Source organism: Antrostomus carolinensis, unplaced genomic scaffold, assembly GCF_000700745.2.
Source record: "Antrostomus carolinensis isolate BGI_N321 unplaced genomic scaffold, ASM70074v2 scaffold44553, whole genome shotgun sequence".
NCBI classification, from domain to species: domain Eukaryota; kingdom Metazoa; phylum Chordata; class Aves; order Caprimulgiformes; family Caprimulgidae; genus Antrostomus; species Antrostomus carolinensis.
This window is the reverse complement of record NW_010305280.1, coordinates 254-10,770: the sequence shown is the minus strand read 5'-3', so window position 1 is coordinate 10,770 and position 10,517 is coordinate 254. Positions and strand designations below refer to the sequence as shown.

The 10,517-nt window shown below is 39.2% G+C and overlaps 1 protein-coding gene across 1 annotated transcript in view; it reads right to left on the bottom strand.

Moving 5' to 3' along the window:
• Positions 1-3,365: 3,365 nt before the first annotated feature.
• DBR1 (debranching RNA lariats 1) overlaps positions 3,366-10,517 on the bottom strand; it is a gene marked incomplete at its 5' end in the record, with an annotated part of 7,400 nt that continues 248 nt past the window's right edge. Inside the window, 5 exons of the mRNA XM_010164742.1 lie at positions 3,366-4,143; positions 4,668-4,813; positions 6,409-6,489; positions 7,349-7,573; positions 8,827-8,912. Of these exons, the coding sequence (XP_010163044.1) occupies positions 3,465-4,143; positions 4,668-4,813; positions 6,409-6,489; positions 7,349-7,573; positions 8,827-8,912 (1,217 nt within the window). The remainder of the gene's footprint in view (positions 4,144-4,667; positions 4,814-6,408; positions 6,490-7,348; positions 7,574-8,826; positions 8,913-10,517) is intronic.

The following is a 10,517-nucleotide window of genomic DNA, read 5'->3' as shown; positions in this document are numbered from 1 at the left end:
CAGCCTGGCCTTCTTTCCTTACAAGCAACAAGGTTTCACTTCGGCTATGGTACGTGCTGACCGCAGTACTGGAAATGGTGGAGTTCTGCGGGTCCTTCTGACACATTCTCATTCTGGTTCTTGCCCCTGGCTGCCTGGAGCTCCAGGAACGTAACAAAGATGGTGTGAGGGGAGCGTGGGTTGGCAATTTATCCACATCAGGTATATGCAGATGTGAGAGAACTGCTGAGAACTGGTTACTTGAGCACAACCTCCACATGGGACAAGGCCATGGCCTGCCACTTCCCATCCTCTGCCTGGCTGCACATAAAATAAACAGTTTTGTCGTTGCTTTTATGGGTTTGTGAGGTTTCTTGCAGAAAACGCCCTCAAAAAAACCCAGGACTTCACTCGGATTTACTACAGACTTGTACAAGATCTGATACTTTTGTATTAGCCACCCTATGTTTCACATCTTGAGGCATGGGGATAACAATTCTATCAACCCATTGCTCCTGAAGACAGAACTATGGCAGAGGAGGACAGTAAAAAATCAGGTTCATCTGTCTTAACTTTTGCTATTGCCAGGTAAACACAGGTTTGCCAGCTGTTAAAGATGGCAGAGGATAACAAGAGCACAGTGAACATACTTTGAGATGCTGTTGCAAGCTGAGTATAATAGCTTTAATTTAAGAAAAATACACCACTTATGAAAAAAAGCTATACCTCTTTTCTTTGTTTTTCTCCAAGTAGATTAATAAAATGCTTTGAACAAAATACCTGTGTGCTGGAATGAAATAGGTGAACATTTTTCTTAAGCACTCTACAGGTAACAGCAAAAACATTTTTAGACTACATGCTAGTCTGATATACTGAAAAAAAAATTGTGATATGAGGGTCAGAGAAACATTTTCCAGATTTTTCTCAGCAAAATTTAAAAAGTCAAAAGTTTTCAAAATATCCTAAAGCTTCTTTTTAAAAAGGACAGAATACTCTGGGTCATAAAAGCTTATTAAACTTTATCAGCCTTCCCTAGTGTTTTACATACTTTTTTGAGTACTTGGGTCTTTATTGGATAAGCTTCAAGTTCAGAGCTTAAACTGAAAGCTACATGCAGCAGAGGACCTTGCTGACAGGGAAAATCTGTAATGGATGAGAGCACAGTAGAGGAGGACACTTTGAACTGCAAAGAGGGTGTTAACAACTGCAAGAAAGGGCACAGTAACTCTATATAGATTAGACATGATTCATACTCAAAAATATTTTATGTTAACTGTATTTACCAGCTGCTCATAGGATGCTGAAATGCTTATAAAAAGAAAAAAAGTCAAGATTCAACAATTAATATTCTATCTTGTCAAAGTCTCCTACTTTCTAGAAAGCCAAAACACATTTATCAAAGGGGGGGGATGGGACACAGGACAACACATAACAGAAGAGCTTGCTTTAAAAACATATGAAATCAGACTAAAAAGTCTATTAGATGTAACCTACATCTTCCACTCCACAGAGAATCTGACAGCGGAATACCATGCTCAGATTTCTTGGAAGGTTTTCAAGTTCATAAAACAATTTATACTTAAAATACTTTATTCCATTATAATCTTCAGATCAGGAGGCATGCTTGAGATTTTAGCATTGCAGACCCAGGACCCTTAAAGATACACAATTATCTTCAGAAATCTAGCCGATAGTTCACAGCTACTTTAGATAACCTGAGGGTTATACCAAACACTTCCAATTTGTCATCACATCTTACCACAGTTCTCTTTGGTGGCTGTTCTGACAGATGAGAGGGCATAGAGAAATACAGGAGCAGTATCTAAGAGGGCTCAACTAATCATTTAGTAAACAAGATGCAGCCTCTGGAAAAAAAACAGGATGTTGATGGCATCAACCCACCAGTATAAAGCTGTTACTCAGAACTGTGGGGAGTATTAATTTTGCCGTTTTCTAGCCCTTGAATCCTTATCCCCATCTAGTCTTCATAATGAACTGCTGCTAGGAGAGGAACCAAGATGAATTCCAGAATGTGGAAGTGATTTCAAAAGTGGCAGCTTAACCTTAAAGTGTTTCCCTGCTACATAACTCACACTCACCAATCCATTCCACTCATGGCCCCCTGTCCAGTTCCCTCTTCCTGTCAGGATGCTTTCTTCTCCACAGTGCCTGTGCCTTAGAGAAGTAAAAGCACACAGGAGCTACCTCTGCTCTTGAGGGCAGCAGTCATGAGAAAGTCCACTCTATCTGGAGTCCAAAAGCTCAGCACAAAATGCCAGCAGAACTCAACTGCAAGACCAATGAGTCTAATGACATACGCTATAGTTCTTGAAAACACTGTCATTTTCATGACTTCGAGTCAGGATGTTTTATTATCCTCATAGCCTTTTAGGCCAAAGGAGTTTAACTTGTTTCCTAACAATTCCGGGCAAACTACAACAGTACAAAGAAAACTTCTGACTTCCAAGAGGATCTATATTCTGGCAGCTCCTGTTCTCCGTCAGATAAAAGTTTATGAAGATACTTTGTAAGATTCCAAATCCAGTTACAAGAATTCAGCAAGCTACTGAAAAGAAGTGGCAGGTGAAAACTTAGACTAATGGTAACAGTAGGCATTACTGTCTCAGGCCATTTATAAACATCAGCCACCTTATATGAGAACACAACACAGCCTTAATTAGTAAGAACTGAGTGATGATGTCCACATTTAGGAAGCTGTTCATCCTCAACTGCTTGCATTTTAAGACATGGTTCTCAAGTCTTAAGAAACAGCACACAAGTGAGTTTTTCAGAACAGAAATGCACTCTTCCATTGTCCCCATAAAACTGTCATGCTTCAAATTAAGACACTTGGTTCCCTATCAAAACTGAAATTAAAAGCCAGTACTGGACAATACACATCGTTTTGTTTAAGACCATGAAGTTTCTTTGTGGTATGAATATCACCAGAAACAAAAATCTTCACTGTTCCATTGCTGTTTTGTTATCATGGGAATTCTGTTTTCAAATTCAGTTCACAGAGTTATTGCATATGCTATTTTATATTAAAAGTTCAGTATAAAACAAGACAAAAGCAATAAAATAAAATCATTCAGTCTTGTAAGTCGAACATCCTCTCACTTTGACTTGAGTTACCGTTTAAGAGTTCTTTTCTTGCTAAAGAAGCCTAGTGAATTTTGTATAGCAGTACAGCTGAAGATATGTAGTATACCCTAATAACCAAGAACTGAAGCAAAATCAACTGATTATACATGAGCCTTAAATCCTTTGACAAAATAATTTGTTGGAAAAGTCTGTTTCTAACTTAAATATTTAATCTGGGTAAGTCTTCTTCCCTGCAAGAGGTACGTATAGACTCTTCAGCTTAAGAAAGTAACATGAATAAGATCAAGTAATATTAAAAGCATGAATAATTCTCACCACCATTCTCACCACATTCCTATAAAAAGATACAGAGATAACTTATTTATACATCATATGAAGTACTATTCTGTTTTATCTTCGTCCTCTGCAGCATATATTGCTTGATTCCTTCTCTTAATTTTTTTAATGCCACTGTTCCCATTTTCATTGCCACCAATACGCTTTAACGGTCTCTCATTTAAGCTCTTCTCTTCCACCTGCTTACTCACACCAGATTTCTCCAGTTCCTCGTTAGTGGAGTCCATAGCATCATCAGATGACACCGCCATGGAATCTGGCATGATCCGTATGTCAGAAAAACTTGCAGAAAAGTCAGGAGGATGATCAGGGGAAGGATCTACAGAACATGTACTCAAATCTTCATCACCACCTTCTTCATCCAGCATTATTTCATCTGGATTAATGGATGAAAGTCCAGAATTATCTGTATTATATTCACTGGGTTCCTCTGCTGACCCAGTACTGTCCATCTCCTCTTCTTCCTCCTCATCTTCATATTTACCTCGTACTGCACCCTCTTCTTTAGCTTGCTGGATCCTGCTATTGATGTCAGTGAGGCCAAACTGGGCACAAAACTCAGTGGTCTGTGGATTGATGGTATGAACTGGTTCTACCTGTTTTTGGGGCTTGCTGGGATCATAACAAGCAGCTGTCAATGTGAAGTTACATGGAATTTTGAGGTTATGATTCAGCTCTTCTAACACCTCTTTGATGGCTTCTTCTGTCACACTGTAATCCCACCTAAATAAGTATAAATTTTAAACAAGTGCACTAGTCAAAAGGTATTTCCTGTTTCCGCTTCAAAGACAAACTTTTAAAGTTGAATAACAAATTCATCTTACAACAGACACCTAATTTCTCTAATTATTTCTCAGGCAAGTATAATACCTTAGGTCAATACTGACATTCCCCTCTCTCCACCAAGGATTTGTGTATTATGTCAAACCACTCAATCAGCATTGACTCATCCACCCCCATAATCCAGCCTGATTTTCAGTCTCACCTCTCAAGGTCATCAGACATTGTGTATTTTTTGCCCCTCAAATGGTGGTATCAGAGTTTGCAAAACAAAACTAACTGCCTGGGTAGAGCAGTAAACAAGTTATGTGCTCTACAGCACAGGTCTTGTCACCATCCCCTTTGTTTGCCAAGGCATTTAGCAAGACCTACAGTCATTACAGGCTGCAGAACAAAGAAACACAACAGTAAATTTACTTCCAGTTCAGCAAAATCCCACTTTCCTTTCTTCCTTGCATGCAACTTACTTTGCATGGAGGCCATTATTTTCAGGCATATTCCATGAGCTCTGAGTCACATTAATGAGACTGTTGGTGGCCTTGAGGACAGCAATCCACTCAGCATCATACTCCAGCGAGTCACCTGCATTAGGATCATGTTCTATGTCTATTATCTGTTTAAAATAACACAGAAAACAGATGAGGCAAGTTATTTCTCTTGACACCAGACACTGATTAAAGTTTCAAGTGTTACTTTCATGGTATAGAGTTTTAATTAAGCTTCAAGTACACTGAGCTAGTGGTCTCAATCAAACACGTCCTCTCAAGTTAGACCTACATAGAGGTTTATAGCAATAAGGAGCTAAGAAATGACAATCAGCAATAGTAAAAAGGGCATTTTTGTATTTTAGTCCACAGCAATTAAGAAGCAGAACACCCTCCTCCTTACTGCCAGCTACTGGACAGTTATGCAACTTAGAAACCAAAATTTACCTACGTTTAAGTTCATGCCACCTTCTAAGCAGAAATATATAAAGAATTGATAGCAACAGTTATTCTGCTGTATAAACATGCCTTCTTAGCACAGGAATGTAATTAACATGAAATGTTTTTAAACTTTTCCAACAGCTCGTGAATTGAAATCCAAATCACATTGTCTTCAGTGACATTAACCAGAATCAAACAATTTGGTTTAGTCAAATTGCGCTAGTCAGGCTCTGATCTCAAATTATGCACAAAGTGATTCAAATTCGTAAGACAGTTTTAGGGGGGGGAAAGACACACTTTAAACAGGCAGACCACCACACTGCTGGAGGTAGTACTACTCTAGATCAGTTTTGCTACAGGATTTTAAGTCTAGACTAGCACCCCAGTGTATCTTTGCATAGCAAAAGTCCATCCTCATACCCTCTTGCATCGTCAAAGTTAGCTACTAGAGCAAATGGATCCCACCACACATCCAGAGGACAGATAATGAACCATCTTCCCTTTAAGCTGAAAAATAAAATCTACTTTAAAGTAAGACTACTAAAACACCTGACTGCATTTGAAGAACATGCTGTCAACAGCTCCCTCTCATAGGAAAGGACTTTAGATTCATCCATTTGAGATTTTACAGACAGCACCCCAGGCAGCACACACAGGCCGCAGATGCGAACAGTGTTTTGCTCTTGGCAAATCAGTTTGGCATGCATTGAAAATTCCCACAACCTAGAACTTCTACTTGCCCACTGCCCTTCCTAGCAAAGATATGCACCACACAAAGCAGAGCTATTCTCCTAGGAAGTCGCACCAGTTCTTGCTGGAATTCACAATACTGAAAAGAAATTGAAGTACTCAACTTATCCTGTCTGAATTAATGAATACAGATCTGAAGAAAGAGTCACTGTCTGACCCAAACTGGTCCAGGAAAAAAAAAAAGAGCCTCAAGATGGGCTTTCTTCTTATATTTGACATTTGCCAAAAAACCAAAAGAGGAGATTCAGTTCAGGTTAAAGTAGAGTTACTCCTCCAATTAAGTCAAGTATTTATTTTAAGACGTAAGGAAATGGTAGGAATAAGCAAACATGGCACCTGCATGACAGGATACAAGGTCTGCTTATTTCAAGACAATATTATACAAAGACCATTCCACACATGCACCATTCCTAGATTCTTTCCAATTCCTCCATTTATCAGAACTATTCTTCAGCTTATATTTAGCGCAGCACTTAGCAGTACAGACAAGTGAAGTACTTAAAAGTGAAAACCCACTGCACACGGTCATCACCTGCAGAAAGTCTCTGTGTGGTAGACATTTATCCAGAGCCAAAAACTTGGTTGCTTTTGGAAGCTCTTCTTTGGAGTTTGTCTAGGAAACAAATAGTGTTAACGCAGTCATTAGCATTTCTATGAAATTTGACCATTCTAAAAAAGTTATATAGAGATTTAAAGGCATAATTTATACAGAAAAATACTTTCTGAAATAGAAAATCAGCAAGGGTTTATAAGAAAGGGATGAAGGGACAAAGAGTAAGACAAGACTTCATTGGAAGTCTAACAGGAAGCTGGATGCAGATGACAGCAGGATAAAGCAAGAGCCACACTTCATCCTTAACCAAGGCAGCTGAGCATGCCTAGCCTTGAAACAAAACTTTAACATAATTGGAAACAGACTTGTTGAGTCTAGAGTTACATTTTTACATCTAAATAACTTGCAAAGCAGAATATCACATCACAGCACTTTCAGGAATAACTCAAACCAAGAAAAGTTTCAACCTACAGGGGCTGGTTTTTGGCTTTACCAGGCCACCAGACAACTTCATCTGCCAAGCCTTATTACAGGCATTCTCCCAGCCTCAGTTAACCACTATCTTCTTTTCAGTCACTTCTCTACCACCTTGTTTTGAAGTTGTCTCCTTCTCCAAAAAAGAAGTGGGAGAGTGCTTTTCTACAAACTGAAATTAAGGAGTTTCAAGTGCAGCACTGTGAGCTATTTCACATCGTCCCTGAAGAAGATTAGGTAGTTACACCACTAATTTATAACATCTCTCTAACTTACATACACTAGTAGTCTTAACACCACTTAATGTTTTGTGGCTTAAGTTGAGTTTTAATAACTGAGCAAAGACATTGAGAAGTTGCTTTTCTGGACACGATTACCTGCACTGGAATTCTAAAACGTGCTTGGGACACACACATTCTTGATTTTTTCCCCCTCCGCCCTTTACCTGGTGTTGCATAAAAGCTGCAAATTTAACATGAAGATGTGCTGAGAACCAGTAGGTGGGTTTCAGGTGCTGCAGAAGCTCTGAAGCAGCAGGGCTCCCTAATGTGTTGCTCTCCACTTCTTGACGGAAGAAGGATTTCATTTTAAGAAGCTGTTTCTTGTTTCCATAATGATATATGCTCCTTGGCCAGTCATGTGACATAAATATATCAATTGGACGCTTTAACTGTCAAGCCAAAATGCATACGGGATAAATAAAACACATGATAAAGAAGTTTCAAAATTACACAGCACAAGATGGAACATGTGTAACACCTTCTACCTCAGATCAATACAGAGTTAGCTGTGACCAAGAGCCTCGCTTTCAAAGCAAGTAAGTGTACCACTGAGCCCCGACTTTCAGGTGGCCTTTGAAGTTGCCAAGGGACTCTACTCTTCCTGGTTTGTACTACACTTTCTTTGGAAAGTCAGCAGTGTTTGAAATATATTGCCTTATCAAAGAGATCATAACATCATAGGAAGCATCAGGCACTCAGAAGAAAACTCAAAAATTACAGCTATAGAGCAAGTTCTCTACCCATAGTCAAGGCATCTTCTTCCTCATGAAATTTTTAAAAGCTTTGTTTGAAAGGGATAATGGCTAAACACAATACTCCTTTTCAAAGGAAGCTTCCTTCAGAAGCCTAATCAATGTCTGAAGCACATCTTGGTTCAACATTCAGCATATTTCCATCAGCTGTATCACAACATATTTCTAGATGAAACAGGAGTCCAACTAATAAGAAACTTACAGAGAAATTAATCAAACTATTTGCAATGACAGCAAACCTTTGTCCTCTGTTCAGCACCCCTGTATCTACTGAACACTTAAGTGTGCAACTAAACCTGAATAATCATTCCCAAGATGCTCATAAATACATGTATCCACACTACAACCTCAGCCAAATGGAGTAGCTCTTGTGACAAAGTGGGGAGCAGGCAATAGGTCAAAAATAAAGCTAATCTGTCCTTTGAATTTCTTGCCCTGGAGTAAAAAAATACTTCAACTGCAGAAATTTTAGATCACTTTATTCAGCTGGTTCAATTCTGATTAGTTAACTTTGTACCAACCAGGTTGCACATTAGACAAGGTATCACCCATCTTTCTAAATCTAACATAAAGCTGGAACAGAGGTGTATAGCTGGAGTACCTTCCATTCTGTGACTTTTATCCAATTTAAAAAAAAAACCCACACCAAAGAACCACTCCTGCCTCTGCCTGATTCAGATAAAGTCTGCAAGGCTACACAAAACATTGGAGGATTTTTGAACAACAGCAGAATAACATCCAGCATAAAATGGCCTGTCCAGATTAGCTGGGAGTTGTTGGTAAGGTTTGCTATCCAATAGCAAACTTGTTCAGAGTATCTTTAACATCTTACCTATAAATTAATGAAAATTATTTACCACTGCTTAAAAAAAAATAGATTTTTCACTAACCTGCTTGAGTTTGAAGACTTCGATATTCCTCACATGGTAAGCACTTCTAATTGTTTGCTGGTTGTATGGCGGACACTCAAAGTGGCCTGAAACATTGAAAAAAAAAGAGTAGTTGCCTGAATCAACAGTTCCTAACACTGTTTGCAAGCTAGCTTCTTGGGGTCATATAGACATCTAGAGCAATCCCAAATACAAGGCTGCCAATCATCAAAGGAGGTACTGTATTTCTTTTACACAAGGCTTACACCAACAGGCTGCTAACTTTTTACCTGTGAGACAAATACATTGTAAAGATGTGTCTACAACAGTAAGCATTTCTTCCACTCTGTGGCTTTTTTTCATAAATACAGAGAATATAGTAATTCAGTAGTGGAAACAAAAACCAGGAGTTTGACTCCAATACTTAAAACCCAGGATCTCTCTAAAACAAGTAACTTTTGGCAGAAGGATTTACATGCTTAATTCCCAGATAAGGTTTTGTACCTCTCTGGTGAGATAACACCTCTCATTGCTTCCCCACACCCCTTTCCTTCACAGTTAGGCTGCACAGCCATGTGCAGTCACATTGTATCTACTAATATCATGGCTACACATGCAAAGAGAAAAAAAAAGTAGAGAGGAACAAGCAGAAGTTCGGCATCAACACAGTGAGAGGACAGAGCAAGCCTTTACGAGTGGTCAGAGATCAGAACGTAAGTTAGGACGTAACAACTCAGAAAGGTCTAAACTAAAAGATCACAAAGCACTGCATGATCTCTGACTCCTGACTCAGGCCACGGAGGCTGTGATTCTTCCCGTTTCTTTGAGTGCTGCCACCAACCATGAAACCACAGCTTAATAGATTCAGCAGCAGCTTAAACACACACAGCTGTAACTGCCCAGAGGCACCACAGACTGTGGAAGCACAAAAATGTACTTTGTCAAAAGGGGCATAGTCTCCAACTTTGCCTTGGGACAAGAAACCTGAATGCCTAGGAGAACTCTTACACACTCTTAAGAATGAAGAGAAAAATTACTTTTTTAGTAGTTAGGATTACTGTAAAAAAATCTAATCTGCCACAGACAATATTCACAGATACAAACTGTATGCTTGATAACAACAAATTTAATTAGCATTGATAGGTATCAGACAGAATCAGGTGTTCCAGAAAACTAGTTCAGTACTTTGCAGCTTGAAAGCCATCTGCAAAGCTTCTCTGAAGCACTATGTTACTAAAGATAATATTACTGTATATTAATCACAACTAAGAGACTGCTATTTCATGAGGAGATCAGAAAGACTAAACTATCTTGTATTTTCTGACACCAGGTATCTATCACCCGTGACAACTTACATCCACCAACAGACTCTTCTAAGGAAGAAGTCTTGAATACACATACATATAACCAGGAGGAACCAATCCCAAGATGTACTGACACTAAGCCTCAGCTCAGGACAGTACATTTGTACAATATCGCACTTATAAATTGGCCGTTTCACACAAGGAAAACTAATCAGTCTTTCAATGCACACTAAAGGACGCTGCTGTGGACAAATCCAGACTGTTCCAACAATAACATTCAAAGAGCACATTGCTTCCTGCTGTGATCGCCAGGCAGCTACCGACTCGCCTACCAACTCCAGAAAAATCCGCGTGTTGAGCCAGGAAAGGTTTCCAGTGTAACAGCCGGTTCAGAGAAGAGCCGGCACA